At 44.1% G+C, this 18,937-nt stretch overlaps 1 protein-coding gene across 3 annotated transcripts in view; it reads right to left on the reverse strand.

Annotated features, from left to right (window-relative positions):
• LOC110533661 (microtubule-associated protein 6) overlaps window positions 1–18,937 on the reverse strand; it is a 32,967-nt gene extending 14,030 nt beyond the window's left edge. The window contains exon 1 of one of the 3 annotated variants that reach the window (XR_002475011.2): window positions 17,877–18,934. Coding sequence is in view for 2 of the 3 variants with exons in the window: in XM_036990077.1 (XP_036845972.1) it covers window positions 17,877–18,610 (734 nt within the window). In the remaining variant the exon portion in view is untranslated. Of the gene's footprint in view, window positions 1–17,876 lie in introns of all 3 variants that reach the window. The other 2 variants (XM_036990077.1, XM_021618089.2) reach the window with 2 other exon arrangements.

An 18,937-nucleotide genomic window follows, 5' to 3' on the forward strand; every position in this document is an offset into this window, starting at 1 on the left:
ACACACACTCGCTTTTACCCCTACCTATATGTACATATTACCTCAATTACCTCGTACCCCTGTGTATTGACTCGGTAACTGTACTCCTTGTATACCCTCGTTATTGATATCTATCTACTACTTTCTTTTTGCAATTTTTTTTACTTACTCGTAAGTAAGCATTTCACGGTAGTCTACACCTGTTGTATTTGGCACGTGACAAACAACATTTGATTTGATTTAAATTGACCCACAACATTTGATTTTCTCATGAAGTAAACTGCCCATGATCTCTATGATGTGACATGGTGAGTAGAGTGGTGGTTAAAATAAGTACAAAGCAGATTACACAAAGACAGATTATACAATGTCCAAGGCCAAGGGCACAGAGTGCTACCCGCAACAGGGCACTAGTGATGGAGGGTAGTGGTAGGACTGGCAGAGAGAGAGAGAGAGTCAAACACAAGTCTATACTGTACATAACTTGCTGGACAACGTCATGCTCATATGACTGGTAACAATGAAGCTAGTGTCTTTCAGGTCAGTGTGTGCTTGGTACCTATTCTCCTTCCAGCTGATCAGTGTACATTTCTTTTAAAACATTTCTTTGACAGGATTAGGTACGTATGACAGGATTAGGTACATTTCTTCAAAATTCCTGCACACCTGTTACACACACTTCTAACTCTACAACTGAACACATCTAATTTCCCTTTACTCCCTCTATTATGTGGTACTACAAATGAAACTTCCCTCCCCAAAAACAAGCCATTATTTGATGAGGTAAAGCTAACATATGTATATCTTACTGTGTGGCCATGTAGAAAAGCAGGTGTTGCCAAGCTAACAAACTGGCTAATGGTTCTTCCTGCTTCTTGGAGCTGACCCTGCTGACCCTGCGGGAGAGATGGGATGTCTTGTGAAAAGCTCTGTCACTATGACGATATGACACTGGCACTGACAAGGGGTGTATATGTGTGTGTGTGTGTGTGGGGGGGGGGGGGGGGGGGGGGACTTATAGCTTTATGGCTAGTCTAACTCTAAACAAATGTATTCCCAAGTAAAATCGTGCACTCTCCTTAAACATGTCATGTCAGTTAGACTACATCCATTCATGAGAGAAAATGAAAGAAATCCAATTGATTGCAGCATTTACATTGGACTGTGTTTCATACAGTGTTTTATATTAAAAATTATTATCATCAGTTTGACTGGACAGTCAGTCTATTTGACTGTAAGTTTACCTTCCTATATCAAATCAAATTCTATTGGTTGCTTACCCATATTTTGCAGATGTTATCGCAGGTGCAACAAATTGCTTATATTCCCAGATCCAACAGTGTAGTAATACCTAACAATACACACAAATCCCCAAAATAAAAAGATAAAAACATCCCACTTTGACAGTAAAAGAGCTCAGCACAGAATTTCTAATCTGAAGCCCATCCAACTGTCCCAGAGTTTCAAATAAGAAACCATACACATCTGAAATGATTGCACGATTTACTACCAGGCAGAATCAATGTTAATTCGATAGCATACACAATACATAACAGAGGACGTTCTCTCACATTTGATTCAAAGTAAGGTGAATCAATCAACCCCAGTGTACAGTAAATCAGTCCGCATGCTTCCCATCCGAAACAGTTCTGAACAGTTCATGCATAGGACTATATTATGATTACATTTTGTGATGTTTTTGTTCATTTTGGCCTTCGGCAAGGTTTTTGTCAGCTGCTCATGCACACAAAATGGTTTCTTGAGGCAAGACGAAGTTTGGTAGATGAAGTCTACGCCCTTTCGTCCGTGATTGGTCAAAGGTAGGGATTCCTGATTCCTGTTCCTGATCAATACCCTCTCCTCCCTCAGGGATGAGCTTGCCTCTGGCTGTTATGGTAGCTGTAGCTGAATCTGTAGCCTTTCAAGACAGCCCATGCAGTCAGATGGCTATTGGCTACAGTGTGACATAGTGCAACTCAGTGAAATCCCCACAGAGGGTATTGTACCTTCTGATGCATGGCTAAACCTTGGACATATCCACACCTTTAATAAAGTTTGATGCGTCAAGTATTTCAAACAATATATGTCATTTAGCAGAAACTTTTATCAAGCGACTAACAGTCACACGTGCATACATTTTACGTATGGGTAGCTCCGTGAATCAGAACACACAATCCTGGCTTTGCAAGCGCCATGCTCATCATGGTACACACAAGAATTTGACACAAAATAAATCACTATTGAGTTAACATTTTGTGTGACATGAGAAAGAGCGGCGTAATCAAGAAACAAATGTTTTGGCTTTATATAGTACATTATGTTGTGCATAGACACACTAACTGAATACTGAAGGACAATTAAGCACCATAATCCAAAAATTAATGTTTAACACTTCAATTCAACAATCCTCTCTTCAGACTATGCTGTAATGCCACACTGCTGATCCTAACCGGCCTGCATCTGAAGGGAGTTACTGGAAGCTAAGCTTTGTATGAGAAGGAGAGACTGAGCAGCATGTCCTGCCCTCCCGCTCTCTCTCCATCCATCCCTCTCTTTATCTCTCCTCAGTCAGAGCCCGTGTGGTTAGATTCAGTGATTCAACACGCACTGCCTGCCTGTCGATAGAAACACCAGGCTTTACAGGCCTTCTAAGAGGATCACTTTTAAATCCACCAAAATCTGTTGGCCTCTTTACAATATTTCAGCCACTACTGCTGCTCGGCTCGTATGGATGGCACACCAACAGTCCAGTGCAACATTCATTCATTCATTCACATTCATTCACTGCAGGCAGGGCAGGGGTGAACTTAGGATAAAACTAGTCACTTTCATCTGCAATGATTTGAGAATACCCTGTGCAGAGCAGAGGTCCCTATGGCCAGTGAATGACTAGACAGCTGTCCATCTAACCATGATGAGAGTAATGTGGGTATAAAATGAGTCAATGGAATTAAAGAAATTCCAGTATAAATAAATGACTGAAATACATTAATCAATGTTGGATTTAGCAGCAAAGGCCAGATTCCACACTCTGCTGGCATGAAAATGTGCTGTGATGCAACCTGAGACGATCTGAAAAAACAAATAATGCGCTCCCTTTCCCCCTCTGGGCTGAAGTAAACAAAACTCAACTACCTCTCATTCTTAAAGCAGTGCAACATGCTACTTATTCATCATCCACATGGTATGAGGTTATTACACATAATGCAATAGAGGAAGAACAAATAATTGCCTCAAACTGAAACTGTTTTCTAATTAGATTTCAACAATGGAAAAGAAGCCTATTTAATGAGATGAAAAGAAGAGCTGTCTGTGCTGTGGCTCATTGTGTTCATCACCTTGGTCTGATTTCACCATCAGGAAACGGCTGGTGGTCGGTGGGGATAATGTGGAGTAAACAATGCCTAATAACAGCAGGTGAGGCCTGACCATAGGGGTATTCTCATGTTATTCTCATGTAAAAGTGACATTCAAAGCGTAAACATGGCACAAAGTAGGGAGGCAGCTGAGCTGAGGGATCTTAACCCCTGCTCTGTCTGAAGTGGCAGCAGGTTCCCTAGTCAGAGAATAGAGCTCAGGGATAGAGCTCTGCTACCCGACATGAACCCGACGATACATCAATAACTAGGGTACGGGTAGGACTCGGGTATCACTAAATTGATATCCCTCTAGTGGTGTGGGGAATGTGCTTTGGCAAAGTGGGTGGGGTTATATCCTTCCTGTTTGGCCCTGTCCGGGGGTCTCATCGGATGGGGCCACAGTGTCTCCTGACCCCTCCTGTCTCAGCCTCCAGTATTTATGCTGCAGTAGTTCATGTGTCGGGGGGCTAGGGTCAGTTTGTTATATCTGGAGTACTTCTCCTGTCTTATCCGGTGTCCTGTGTGAATTTAAGTATGCTCTCTCTAATTCTCTCTTTCTTTCTCTCTCTCGGAGGACCTGAGCCCTAGGACCATGCCTCAGGACTACCTGGCATGATGACTCCTTGCTGTCCCCAGTCCACCTGGCCGTGCTGCTGCTCCAGTTTCAACTGTTCTGCCTGCGGCTATGGAACCATGACCTGTTCACCGGACGTGCTACCTGTCCCAGACCTGCTGTTTTCAACTCTCTAGAGACAGCAGGAGCGGTAGAGATACTCTTAATGATCGGCTATGAAAAGCCAACTGACATTTACTCCTGAGGTGCTGACTTGCTGCACCCTCGACAACTACTGTGATTATTATTATTTGACCATGCTGGTCATTTATGAACATTGGAACATCTTGGCCATGTTCTGTTATAATCTCCACCCAGCACAGCCAGAAGAGGACTGGCCACCTTTCATAGCCTGGTTCCTCCCTAGGTTTCTTCCTAGGTTTTGGCCTTTCTAGGGAGTTTTTCCTAGCCACCGTGCTTCTACCCCTGCATTGCTTGCTTGAGGCGGCACTACAGACACAGGATCCATCTCGGGCTGTGTCACAGCCGGCTGTGTTTCCTCTGACACATTGGTGCGGCTGGCTTCCGGGTTAAGTGAGCAGTGTGTCAAGAAGCCGTGCGGCTTGGCAAGGTCATGTTTCGGAGGATGCATGGTTCTCGACCTTCGCCTCTCCGGAGTTTCAGCGATGGGACAAGACTAAGTACCAATTGGATATTAAAAATGTAAATATTCATAATAATGAAAAAATAATAATGTTCCTTCAGTTTGGCGGAGTTAAGAGTGACGAAAAGTAGGTAACAACTCTCATGTCTAGTCATTGAGCAGAGCAGCCCGAGCCAAGCAGAGCTGTTGTTATGGATACTCACCGAGTGCATGCAGAGCGAGCTGTCTGTGCAGCTCCCTTAAGTTAATACTTTGTAGCGCCACTTTTTGCTGCGATTACAGCTGTAAGTCGCTTGGGGTATGTCTCTATCAGTTTTGCACATCGAGAGACTGAATTTTTTTCTCCCATTCCTCCTTGCAAAACAGCTCGAGCTCAGTGAGGTTGGATGGAGAGCATTTGTGAACAGCAGTTTTCAGTTCTTTCCACAGATTCTCGATTGGATTCAGGTCTGGACTTTGACTTGGCCATCCTAACACCTGGATATGTTTATTTTTGAACCATTCCATTGTAGATTTTGCTTTATGTTTTGGATCATTGTCTTGTTTGAAGACAAATCTCCATCCCAGTCTCAGGTCTTTTGCAGACTCCATCAGGTTTTCTTCCAGAATGGTCCTGTATTTGGCTCCATCCATCTTCCCATCAATTTTAACCATCTTCCCTGTCCCTGCTGAAGAAAATCAGGCCCAAACCATGATGCTGCCACCACCATGTTTGACAGTGGGGATGGTGTGTTCTGCTGTGTTGCTTTTACGTCAAACATAACATTTTGCATTGTTGCCAAAAAGTTCCATTTTGGTTTTATCTGACCAGAGCACCTTCTTCCACGTTTGGTGTGTCTCCCAGGTGGCTTGTGGCAAACTTTAAACAATACTTTTTATGGATATCTTTAAGAAATGGCTTTCTTCTTGCCACTCCTCCATAAAGGCCAGATTTGTGCAATATACGACTGATTGTTGTCCTATGGACAGAGTCTCCCACCTCAGCTGTAGATCTCTGCAGTTCATCCAGAGTGATCATGGGCCTCTTGGCTGCATCTCTGATCAGTCTTCTCCTTGTATGAGCTGAAAGTTTAGAGGGACGGCAAGGTCTTGGTAGATTTGCAGTGGTCTGATACTCCTTCCATTTCAATATTATCGCTTGCACAGTGCTCCTTGGGATGTTTAAAGCTTGGGAAATCTTTTTGTATCCAAATCCGGCTTTAAACTTCTTCACAACAGTATCTCGGACCTGCCTGGTGTGTTCCTTGTTCTTCATGATGCTCTCTGCGCTTTTAACGGACCTCTGAGACTATCACAGTGCAGGTGCATTTATACGGAGACTTGATTACACACAGGTGGATTGTATTTATCATCATTAGTCATTTAGGTCAACATTGGATCATTCAGAGATCCTCACTGAACTTCTGGAGAGAGTTTGCTGCACTGAAAGTAAAGGGGCTGAATAATTTTGCACGCCCAATTTTTCAGTTTTTGATTTGTTAAAAAAGTTTGAAATATCCAATAAATGTCGTTCCACTTCATGATTGTGTCCCACTTGTTGTTGATTCTTCACAAAAAAATACAGTTTTATATCTTTATGTTTGAAGCCTGAAATGTGGCAAAAGGTCACAAAGTTCAAGGGGGCCGAATACTTTCGCAAGGCAATGTATATTATTCAAAGTCATCTATTTACCACCACAAACCGATGCTGGCAATAAGACTGCACTCAACGAGCTGTATAAGGCCATAAGCAAACAAGAAAATGTGCATCAAGAAGCGGCGATCCTAATGGCCGGGGACTTCAATGCAGGCAAACTTAAATCTGTTTTACCTAATTTCTACCAGCATGTCACGTGCAACCAGAGGAAAAACACTCTAGATCACCTTTACTCCACACACAGAGACGCATACAAAGCTCTCCCTCGCCCTCCATTTGGCAAATCTGACCATAATTCTATCCTCCAGTTTCCTGCTTACAAGCATAAACTAAGCAGGAAGTACCAGTGACTCGCTTCATACGGAAGTGGTCAGATGACGTGGATGCTAAAGGATTATTTTGCTAGCACAGACTGGAATATGTTCCCGGGATTCATCCAAAGGCATTAAGGAGTATATCACCTCAGTCACAGGCTTCAATAAATAAATGCATCAATGATGTCGTCCCCACAGTGACCGTACATACATATCCCAACCAGAAGCGATGGATTCCAGGCAACATCCGCACCAAGCTAATGGCTAGAGCTACCGCTTTCAAGAAATCACAATATGCCCTCAGACGAAACATCAAACAGGCAAAGCGTCAATACAGGACTAAGATTGAATCCTACTATACCGGCTCTGACACTCATCGGATGTGGCAGGGTTTGAAAACTATTAAGGACTACAAAGGGAAACCCAGCCGCAAGCTAAATGCCTCAAGCCTACCAGCTAAATGATGCAAGCCTACCAGACAAGCTAAATGCCTTTTATGCTCGCTTTTAGGCAAGCAACATTGAAGCATGCATGAGCGACCAGCTGTTCCGGACGACTGTTTGATCACACCCTCCGTAGCCAATGTGAGCAAGTCTTTTAAACAGGTCAACATTCACAAAGCCGCGGGGCTAGACGGATTACCAGGATGTGTACTCAAAGCATGCATGGACCGACTGGCAAGTTTCTTCACTAACATTTTCAGTGTCTCCCTGACTGAGTCTATAATACCAACATGTTTATAACATACCACCATAGTCCCTGTGCCCAAGAAAGCAAAGGTAATCTGCCTAAATGATTACCACCCCATAGCACTCACACTGGTAACTATGAAGTGCTTTGAAATTCTGCTTTTTTGGCTGACATCAACACCATCATGCCAGAAACACTAGACCCACTCCAATTCGCATACCACACAATCTTAATTGCACTCCACACTACCCTTTCCCACCTGGACAAAAGGAACACCTGTGTGAGAATGCTGTTCATTGACTACAGGACATCGTTCAACACCATATCACCCACAAAGCTCATCATTAAGCTAAGGACCCTAGGACTAAACACCTCCCTCTGCAACTGGATCCTGGACTTCCTGACGGACCAAACCCAGGTGGTAAGGGTAGGTAACAACACATCTGCCACGCTAATCCTCAGGGGTGTGTATTTAGTCCCCTCATGTACTCCCTGTTCACCCACGACTGCGTGGCCAAGCACGACTCTAACACCATCATTAAGTTTGCTGACGACAGTGGTAGACGTGATCACTGACAATGACGAGACATCCTATAGGGAGGAGGTCAGAGATCTGGCATTGTGGTACCAGGACAACAACCTCTCCCTTAATGTGAAAAAGACAAAGGAGCTGAACATGGACCACAGGAAAAGGAGGGCTGAACAGGCCCCCATTAACATCGACGGGGCTGAAGTCGAGAGCGGGTCCAGAGTTTCAAGTGTCCACAAGGACACCAAGGAATTATTAGGTTATTTTGTAAATATTTTCTTAAACCTATTTATTGAACATCATTGTTGTTAAAGGGCTTGTAAGTAAGCATTTCATACAATCTTAATTGCACTCCACACTGCCCTTTCCCACCTGGACATCAAATTGTGTTCTGAGGTAGGATGAACGTCCCTGTTAAAATAAATCTACACCTGTTGTATTTGGCACATGCGACAAATAACATTTGATTTGATTTTTTCATCTTTGGGGTGCATTGTTGGGACATGCAGGCTGCACAGAATAATTTCACATTGTCTAGATTTTAAAAGGACTGCTACAGTCTAAGCAAAGCTCTTGGTTCAGCTTCAGTACTTTTGTTTTTGTACCGTGAGGGCAGTTCTATGTACTTTACGGTGTCTTAAAAAATATCCTCTGACAGTCACTGGCTGAACACAAATAATGATGTGGTCCAGCTATCCAGTCAGGTTCCATCTGTAATTTGTATTCAAGAAGCTTCATATCGTATTTCTAGGAGAGCATGGATAAAAATACTGTTTTTCTGAATAGGCTTCATTTACATATTGTACATAGGTCCAGGAGGATAATTGCATTAACTGAAGCAAATAGTTGTTACTTGGCTGAATTGGGAGAACCAACTACACTGCAAATCTCATTCACATCCTTCATTCTAATGAATAACACTTCCCTCTCCAACCATGCAGGCATTCAGAGACAAGGTTTTGTCATGACTGTCCTGACCAGGTCAGGTTACAGGAGACCACAACCCTACAGATTATCTCTCAACCCCAACAGAGGAGGAGAGATCTGGGGGTCTCAAGATGTGGGGTGATTTATGACCCCTCACGCCCCTGGTAAATCTCAGGCCACAGACAAGACACAGACAATAGATGGAATATGAAAATGAATGTCATTTTTGTTTTGTTATTAAAGGTTAATAGATTACATTATTACAAAAACATTGTAACGTGAAGAGTTTTCCTAGTAGATGTTTGATGATTATACATTGTACGTTGTATGGAACATATCAAAATCAAAGACAATGTTTTGGGGAAGGTGAAATGTTAAGTTAGTTGTCTAAAATTGGATTTGAATAAAATCTAGACCTTGCCTCATTAACTTGGTACGTCCAGAGAATTGCCCTAAAGGCGGTTACGCCCACTTCTGACCCAAGGGTATAAAACCTGTGAGTATAGTATTTACAGGAAGACTATGTGATCCAAGCTGCAGCAAGGTCTAAAAAGTTAACGAACCCAGAACGCAATGCAAGTTTGAAGACAAAGAAATCCTTTTCTACCCAAGCTATGGATGAGTAGCTGTGTCTAAGCGGGTGACTTCAAGTCGAACCACCTCCATCTCCCATCGAATCGTGGTATCTAAAGGGTTTCATTCCTATGCTGTGAGCTCTGAGCTACAGAGCTGTCTGTCCTCAGAAGATCCCTTCCAGAGCAAAGGGTGAGAGAACAGACTCCTAAGCCAAAAGGACACTGACATCGGGAGGACGGTCAGAGAGATGCGCCGGAGTACTGTGTCATCGAGCAGCCTGGACGGTCCACACAGAGAATCCTCTGAGATCATCCCCACGTAATTACATCATTATATTCTGACCCCTAAGAGCGGCAGTTTGGGGCAAGGCTAGGGTTAGAATAGCATAGCTGACAAATTCACCCAAATGTATATTTCTCTCGTGTACTTTCTTTTTTCTCTCTCTTTGAAATGCCCATTTTGGGTAACATGCGCCATAGTGTGTTGGCCCATTATACTAAGTTCTAATCAATAGCCTATAATGTGTGTTGTCTATGTATATCTTTTATCGTAATTTCAGCTTTTTAGTAAATAAATATTCAACTAAGATTGGTGTGGTACGAACTCATTGGTGAGACCCGGGTCCGTGCAGATTCACGGGCTATACGACGTTCAGAACGAGATTGGTAGAGGCAACTGGTTAATTAGCGGCTGTTGTAAAATCGATATTCTGATATTCTTGAGTTAATTTTGGAAATAGAAACTCAATAAAAACAAGTTTTCCCATGGTGCCCCAGGTTAATGAGTTAATAATTGCCTGATTCAGTTAATCACGCAATTAGAAACTTTAATCATTCGATGAACAACAGTCATCACATTAACTAATACAACGTCACGACAGTTTCGTCATACACAAATTAGAGACAGACCAGAGGCTTTAGCATCACATGAAAGCAGGCTGAATTAAGCCGCTTTGAGCAGTTCACCTTCAGCACAGTCAGATCAGGATGTCTCTCTGTCACTCCTCAGACACCCAGCCTGGTCCCCAACAGCAAGGTCCACAATAGTGTGTGTGTGTGTGTGTGTGTGCGTGCGTGCGTGTGTGTGTGTGTGTGTGTGTGTGTATGTGTATGTGTATGTGTATGTGTGTGTGTGTGTGTGCAAGTATGTGTGTGTTGGAGATGAACCCAAAGCTGACCTGCTTCTTTCTATCTCAGGCCTGCTTGTCACAGTGCAGCCATTTCATGCCATGTAAGGAGGACTGAGGAGGTCTCTCTCTGCCCTGAGCTGGTCCCTAATGGCTGCAGAACAATACTAACACAGCACAGCAGCAGTCTGACCAGCTGCCAGACGTGTTGCTCTCTTCTCACACCACCTCCTCCTATCAGGTGATGTTCAGAGAGTCTATTCTCAGCCCTAAGGGTTACTCATGTCTGCTTTGTTAGTAACTTCAGTAAGGATGTAATTCTAATATTATTCACAGCTGTCTGATCATTTTTTTTGTCGTGTCACCGGGTGATTTTCTCTTCTTCTATTTACCAGACCAGAGGTACTGTGTTTTGCAGTAAGGCTTGGTCATAACAACAATGGAGTGTGATCTGTTAGTCATGGGATGGTACTTTTTCTGAATTCAGCAGTGTGATGTTGCAGAGAGGACTGAAAACAGACAAGCAATAACAGTGGTACTGATGCATCTGAAACAACAAAGGCAAAACACCCTCAAGGTGTAATTCAAACACTCAAATTATCTGTGGCACTCACTCCGTAAAGAACTCTAATGGGATGTGGCAAATGACTAAACAAGCTACCCACCATCTTTGTTCACATGGCATAACTATTGAATAAACCCCCCAAAAACATTGCACTGCCTCTGCCCCAAGCCGTGTCTGTGTAAACGGCATGTCTCTGGCAGGGGCCTCCTTAGTGCTCGGCCCACTGAGCCAGACAGAGATAAGGCAGGTCTCCAGCATTACTCATGCACAGGTCATAACACTGGGACAGAGTAACAGATTTATTTTAACAAGGACGTTCATCCTACCTCAGAACACATTTTTATATTGAAAATTATGTATAAGTGTAACATTATTTCTGTGCTCAGTGCTGTTATAGCCATGGTACTTTATTGAGGCACATGATTCAAAGTTTTGAATAGAAAACAGTGGTTAGAATTCCTTGGTAAGAATATATTTGATGTCTGATGATGCTGAATGATAGCCTACATCAAGAATATTTTACTTACTTCTCTCATCAATATACAACTACCTTCTTACTACTACCTCCTCACAGGATTAAGAAATAAACGGCACCGGGGCATTGTTTTTTTGTTTAAAAAATCCAAGCATAAAGATGCAATTCGGTGCATGGTAAATTTACATTATTTTATAATAAAGCCATAACATGTATTATGTGGTATAGACTACAGTTGAGCAGTGTCGTTTTTAGGATTTCCACACGTCATAAATCCACACTGCAGAGTGTGTCCACACTCTCCCTGTCCTCTGTCTAGCCTTGATTGTATTGCTGTTGATGATATCTGGAAATGTGCATGTACACCCTAGCCCATCTACAGTTGCAAGCCCCAAATCTGACTTGTGCTCTGATATCTGTTTCTGTCACGCCCTGACCATAGAGAGCCCTCAGGTTCTCTATGGTGCTTTAGGTCAGGGCGTGACTCGGGGGTGTTCTAGTCGTTATATTTCTATGTTGGTGTTTTAGTATGGTTCCCAATTAGAGGCAGCTGATTATCGTTGTCTCTAATTGGGGATCATACTTAAGTTGTCCATTGTTCCCACCTGCATTGTGGGATATTGTTTTCAGTTAGTACCTAAGTGTGCTCTGTACTGGACGTTCGTTTATTCTTTGTTGTTTTTGTGAAGTTTCACTTTGTAATAAAGTATGTGGAACTCTACGCATGCTGCGCCTTGGTCCGCTCCTTTCGACGAACGTGACAGAATATCCCACCATGCAAGGACCAAGCAGCGTGTCTGGGAGATAAAGAAGAGTTGGACATGGGAGGAAATCCTAGGAGGATGCAAGACCCTTCCTTGGATGGAGTCGCCAAGGAATATAGAAGGAAAGCAACGATGCCGGGGTCCGCGGCCACAGAAACCCCAAGATTTGTTTTGGGGGGGGGACACATGGGGCTGTCGGTCAAGCCGAGGAGAGAGCCAGAGACTGTCGGGGAGTCGATGGAGCTGTTGGAGGAGAGAGAACGGAGATATATGTTGGTTAGGTGTATTCTGCACGGCATTCGCCCTGAAGAGCGTGTCATCAGTCTGGTGAAACCTGTGCCGGCTCCACGCACCAGGCCTCCAGTGCGCCTCCTCAGCCCGGTACATCCTGTGCCGGCTCCCTGTACTCGCCCTGAAGAGCATGTCACCAGTCCGGTGCAACCTGTGCCGGCTCCACGCACCAGGCCTCCAATGCGCCTTCCCAGCCCGGTACGTCCTGTGCTGGCTCCACGCACCAGGCTTCCAGTGTGCCTCCCCAGCTTGGAGCGTCCTGTGCCGGCTCCACATACTCGCCCTGAGGAGCGTGTCATCAGTCCGGTGCAACCTGCGCCGATGCCCAGTCCAGGCACGGAGTCCAGTCCCGCTCCAAGGCTGGAGCCTTCCTCTGCGCCGGTGCCCAGTCCAGGCAAGGTGTCCAGTCTCGCTCCATGGCAGGAGCCTTCCTCTGCACCGATGCCCAGTCCAGGCACTGTGTCCAGTCCCGCTCCAAAGCCGGAGCCTTCTTCTGCGGCGGTGCCCAGTCCTGGCACAGTGTCCAACCCAGCTCCATGGCCAGAGCGTTCCTCTGCGCCGATGCCCAGTCCAGGCACGGCGCCCAGTCCAACTCCAAGGCAGGAGCCTTCCTCTGCACCGGTGCCCAGTCCAGGCACGGCGTCCAACCCAGCTCCATGGCGGGAGCCTTCCTCTGCGCCGATGCCGATATCCAGGCATGGTGTCCAGTCCCGCTCCATGGCAGGAGCCTTCCTCTGTGCCGATGCCCAGTCCAGGCACGGTGTCCAGTCCCGCTCCATGGCAGGAGCCTTCCTCTGCGCCGGTGCCCAGTCCTGGCATGGCGTCCAGTCCTGCTTCATGGCAGGAGCCAACCTCTGCTCCGGTGCCGAGTTAGGGCACGGCATTCAGCCCGGCTCCATGGCCGAAGTCTTCCTATGCTCCGGTGCCCATTTGGCGAAAGGCTCGGCACAGGCAATGAGGCTCTCGTTCAGGCAAATGAGAAATAAGTGCACTCAAGCTATCCGAAAGGCCAAAGTTAGTTACTTTAAGGAGCAGTTCCCTCTCTGTGGGTCTAACCCCAAGAAGTTTTGGAAAACGGTTAAAGACCTGGAGAATAAACCCTCCTCCTCACAGCTGCCCGTCCCTTAAAGTTGATGTGGTTGTTACTGACAAGAAGCACATGGCTGAGCTTTTTACATTTTTTATATATATATATATATATATATTTTTTTTTTACCCCCTTTTTCTCCCCAATTTTGTAGTGTCCAATTGTTGTAGTAGCTACTATCTTGTCTCATCGCTACAACTCCCGTACGGGCTCGGGAGAGACGAAGGTTGAAAGTCATGCGTCCTCCGATACACAACCCAACCTAGCCGCACTGCTTCTTAACACAGCGCACATCCAACCCGGAAGCCAGCCGCACCAATGTGTCGGAGGAAACACCGTGCACCTGGCAACCTTGGTTAGTGCGCACTGCGCCCGGCCCGCCACAGGAGTCGCTGGTGTGCGATGAGACAAGGACATCCCTACCGACCAAACCCTCCCTAACCGGACGACGCTAGGCCAATTGTGCGTTGCCCAACGGACCTCCCGGTCGCGGCCGGTTACGACAGAGCCTGGGCGCGAACCCAGGGTCTCTGATGGGACAGCTGGCGCTGCAGTACATCGCCCTTAACCACTGCGCCACCCAGGAGGCCCCTTGGCTTTTTAATCACCTCCTTGCCCGTCCAACATTTCCTCATCTCCCACCCCGTCTAATGCGACTATCCCCGATGCTCCTTCATTTTTCCCTGTCCCGTTACAAAGTTTCTCCCTGCAGGCAGTCACTGAGTCCGAGGTGCTAAAGGATCTCCTTAAACTTGACCCCAAAAAACATTGGGGTCAGATGGTTTAGACCTTTTCTTCTTTAAGGTTGCTGCCCCTATAATCGCCAAGCCTATCTCTGACATTTTTAACCTGTCTCTCATCTCTGGGGAGATTCCCATTGCTTGGAAGGCAGCCATGGTTCATCCTTCATTTAAAGGGGGAGATCAAGCTGATCCTAACTGTTATATGACTATTTCTATTTTGCCCTGTTTAACAAAAGTGGTGGAAAAACTGGTCAATAATCAACTGACTGGCTTTCTTGATGTCTATAGTATTCTCTTCGGTAAGGAATCCTCAATGATGCCACCATTGCCCTTAATTCTAAGCAATATTGTGCTGCTATTTTTATTGACTTGACCAAAGCTTTTGGTACTGTAGACCATTCCATTCTTGCTAAGGAGTATTGGTGTCTCTGAGGGGTCTTTGGCCTGGTTTGCTAACTACCTCTCTCAAAGAGTGCAGTGTATAAAATCAGAACATCGGCCATCTCAGCCACTGCCTGTCACCAAGGGTGTACCCCAAGGCTCGATCCTAGGCCACACGCTCTTCTCAATTTACATCAATAACATAGCTCAGGCAGTAGGATACAGAGAATAAGTTCATATTCATTTTTAAACAACACAATAGTAATGTTTTAACTTAGGAAGAGTTCAGAAATCAATATTTGGAGGAACAACCCTGATTTTCAATCACAGCTTAAATCCGTCTTGGCATGCCCTCCACCAGTCTTTCACATTGATGTTGGGTGACTTTATGCCACTCCTGGAGCAAAAATGTAAGCAGCTCGGCTTTGTTTGATGGCTTGTGACCATCCATCTTCCTCTTGATCACATTCCAAAGGTTTTCAATGGGTCTGGAATTGGGCTGGCCATGACAGGGTCTTGATCTGGTGGTCCTCCATCCACACCTTGATTGACCTGGCTGTGTGGCATGGAGCATTGTCCTACTGGAAAAACCAATCCTCGTAGTTGGGGAACATTGTCAGAGCAGAAGGAAGCAAGTTTTCTTCCAGGACAACCTTGTACGTGGCTTGATTCATGCGTCCTTCACAAAGACAAATCTGCCCAATTCCAGCCTTGCTGAAGCACCCCCAGATCATCACCGATCCTCCACCAAATTTCACAGTGGGTGCGAGACACGGTGGCTTGTAGGCCTCTCCAATTTGGTGGAGGATCGCATGAAAGCTGTGATTGAAAATCAGGGTTATTCCACCAAATATTGATTTTTGAACTCTTCCTAAGTTAAAACATTAGTATTGTGTTGTTCAAAGATGTATATGAACTTATTTTCTGTGCATTATTCGAGGTCTGACAACACTGCATCTATTTTGTTATTTTGACCAGTTGTCACTTTCTGCAAATAAATGCTCTAAATGACAATATTTTTATTTGGAATTTGGGAGACATGTTGTCAGTAGTTTATAGAATAAAACAAAAATGTTCATTTTACCCAAACACATACCTATAAATAGTAAAACCAGAGAAACTGATAATTTTGTAGTGGTCTCTTAAATTTTTTTCAGAGCTGTATATACAGTACCAGTCAAAGGTTTGGACACTCCTACTCATTCCATGGTTTTTCTTAGTTTTTTCTATTTTCTACATTGTAGAATAATAGTGAAGACATCAACACTATGAAATAACACATATGGAATCATGTAGTAACCAAAAATGTGTTAAACAAATCAAGTCTTAAAGTAATGATGGACTGTTGATTCTCTTTGCTTATTTGAGCTGTTATTGCCATAATATGGACTTGTTATTTTACCAAATAGGGATATCTTCTGTATACCAACCTTGTAACAACACACCTGATTGGCTCAAACGCATTAAGAAGGAAAGTAAATCCACAAATGAACTTTTAACAAGGCACACCTGTTAATTTAAATGGATTCCACGTGACTACCTCATGAAGCTGGTTGAGAGAATGTCAGGAGTGTGCATAGCTGTGATCAAGGCAAAGAGTGGCTACTTTGAAGAATCTCAAATATAAAATATATTTTGATATGTTACACACATTTTTGGTTCTTACATGATTCCATATGTTATTTCACAGTTGTGATGTCTTCGCTATTATTCTACAATGTAGAAAATAGTACAAATAAAGAAAAACCCTTGAATGAGTAGGTGTGTCCAAACTTTTGACTGGTACTGATATATATATATATATATTATAGGCTACAGTAGGCTACTACAATAAATAAACTGTCCAGTGACACACTGACTCACCAAATGATGATGATGAAGCCATGGGCTACTCACCGGTGATGGCTGATGTGCTCGTCGTTGATAATCTCAAGATTAGCTTTGTAAAACAGTGCTGCTGCTGTTCACTAAAAATTGGGAGTTGTTGAGAATGTATTTCTCCATTGGTTCTCTGTTTTCAGCAGTAGGCATTTGCTTTCCAAACTATATGTTTTTATTCACAATTGTATTTAGAAATTTGAAAAAGGCAAACTGACAGCCGCAACCAACTAAAGTAAAATAATCCATAGTTCCCATTCAAGTCAGGACTGGCAGCCATCCCTAGTGTACCCATTAACAGTCAAATTGACATTAAGAGGATCCAAAAACCATTCTATGGAATGAGGGATACAAATGATATATTTTGGTGTGGAGTAAATTTTCCTGGCATTGTTTAGGTCCACTTGTAGAATCTATGACAAGGCACATTGAAGCTGTTCTGGCAGCTTGGTGGCCCAACAACCTTTAAGACACTTTATGTTAGTGTTTTCTTTATTTTGGTAGTTAGGCCTACTTGTATGTGCTTGTGATAAAACAGACTCTGTGGCTAAATTATGCTCTCTGGTGTACTTTGAACACTGAGAGTGGGCCCTAGTGCCTCATCATCTTAAAATTGATCTTACTAAGTGGGTACATGATACCAGTGGTGTAAAGTACTTGTAAAGTAAAAATACTTTAAAGTACTACTTAAGTAGTTTTGGGGGGTATCTGTACTTCACTATTTACATTTTTGACAACTTTTACTTTTACTCCACTACATTCCTAAAGAAAATAATATACTTTTTACATCGTACATTTTCCCTGACACACAAAAGTACACGTTACATTTCGAATGCTTAGCAGGACAGGATATGGTCCAATTCACACACCTATCAAGAGAGCATCCCTGGTCATCCATAATGTCTTGGTCATCCCTACTGCCTTGGTCATCCCTACTTCCCCTGATCTGGCGGACTCACTAAACACAAATGCTTTGTTTGTAAATGATGTCTTTGTAGTGTGCCCCTGGCTGGCAGTAAAAAAAAATGTAATGCCTTTGTGCCATCTGGTTTGCTTAAAATAAGGAATGTGAAATGATGTATACTTTTACTTTTGATACTAAGTATATTTTAGCAATAACATTTACTTTTAATAATTAAGTATATTTAAAACCAAATACTTTTAGACTTTTACTCAAGTAGTATTTTACTGGGTGACTTTCACTTTTACTTGAGTCATTTTATATTAAGGTATCTTTACTTTCACTCAAGTATGACAATTGGGTACTTTTTCCTCCACTGCATGATACAATGGAATGTATGGTTCCGTGTTTCATCTGTCAATAGAATTTACAACTTACTTGTATGAGCTGCCAATTGTAACTTCCTGTTTTAACTGCCTGTTTAGCGCATCTAACGCCGCCCTGCTTCTGGCCCCTGCCGCGTCTTCTCGCTCCACTTTGATGCTAACTTTCTTTTCACCATCCTTCTCTGCAGTTTGATTATTTTTACTCCCTCCCATAATTTCTTTCTCTTGCACTTTGTCAGCAATTTCGCTTTTCTCCACCCCACTGTCAACTTCCGCGTGTGCATGGTAGTGTTTGGACCTATCCTGGACACAGTCACCGCCGATGGAGATGGAGGGATTGGGCCTGGCAATCCAAGGATGGTCGTCCCTTTTCGGAATGGGCCATGGCTTGAAATCCTTCTGATATTGTGTCTTGTTGTTAAAAGGGGTCTCGGGAGTGTGATATTCATTCTTAGGTTTACAGCTTGGCTCAGGGCGCACTTTCCAGTGCTTAAAGTCTTGGCGCATTACAGAACCACATGCGCGCTCCTCAGACACAGCGGTTGCCGTTGCGGGGTGCTCACAAGCCGCTACCGCCTTGTCCTCGTGAGCGGGTAGAGTTTCTATGTCGACCGCGCTTGCCTGTGCCTGGTGACGCGGCTGTTTTTGTTGGTGCTGCAGTTGAAGATGCTGCATCTCCGAGACGTCGTATCTGGTGAAAACCAATGGCACCGAAATGTCCTCCTTGTCCAGCTGGTTCCAGAAGCGGGCCATACAACACGCCCTGGTGATGCAGGGCCACGCCATGATGTCGGCTTTAGCTTAGTTCCTGCGCGCGATACAATGGCACTCTCTGTCTCTCCTAGGCTCTTGATGGGCACCAGTGTTCTGTTAAAGGAACAAAATGAGGAACAAAATGTCCGAGTTGTTGAATGGTGCAAGATACGATGTTTAGCGAAAATAGAGGAATTATACATCCATGATGCAAATATTACGAATACAGAGATTGGATGCTTAATTAGCGTTATTACAACCTCCCCTCTCGCTGATGTTTTCCCTTTGCCCTGCTCTCAGCTCTGCTCGTTCTGTCCTGTCATGCACATTGCTCTATGATAGTGCACTGCAAGGAAAATC

This window comes from Oncorhynchus mykiss, chromosome 10, assembly GCF_013265735.2.
Source record: "Oncorhynchus mykiss isolate Arlee chromosome 10, USDA_OmykA_1.1, whole genome shotgun sequence".
NCBI lineage: Eukaryota > Metazoa > Chordata > Actinopteri > Salmoniformes > Salmonidae > Oncorhynchus > Oncorhynchus mykiss.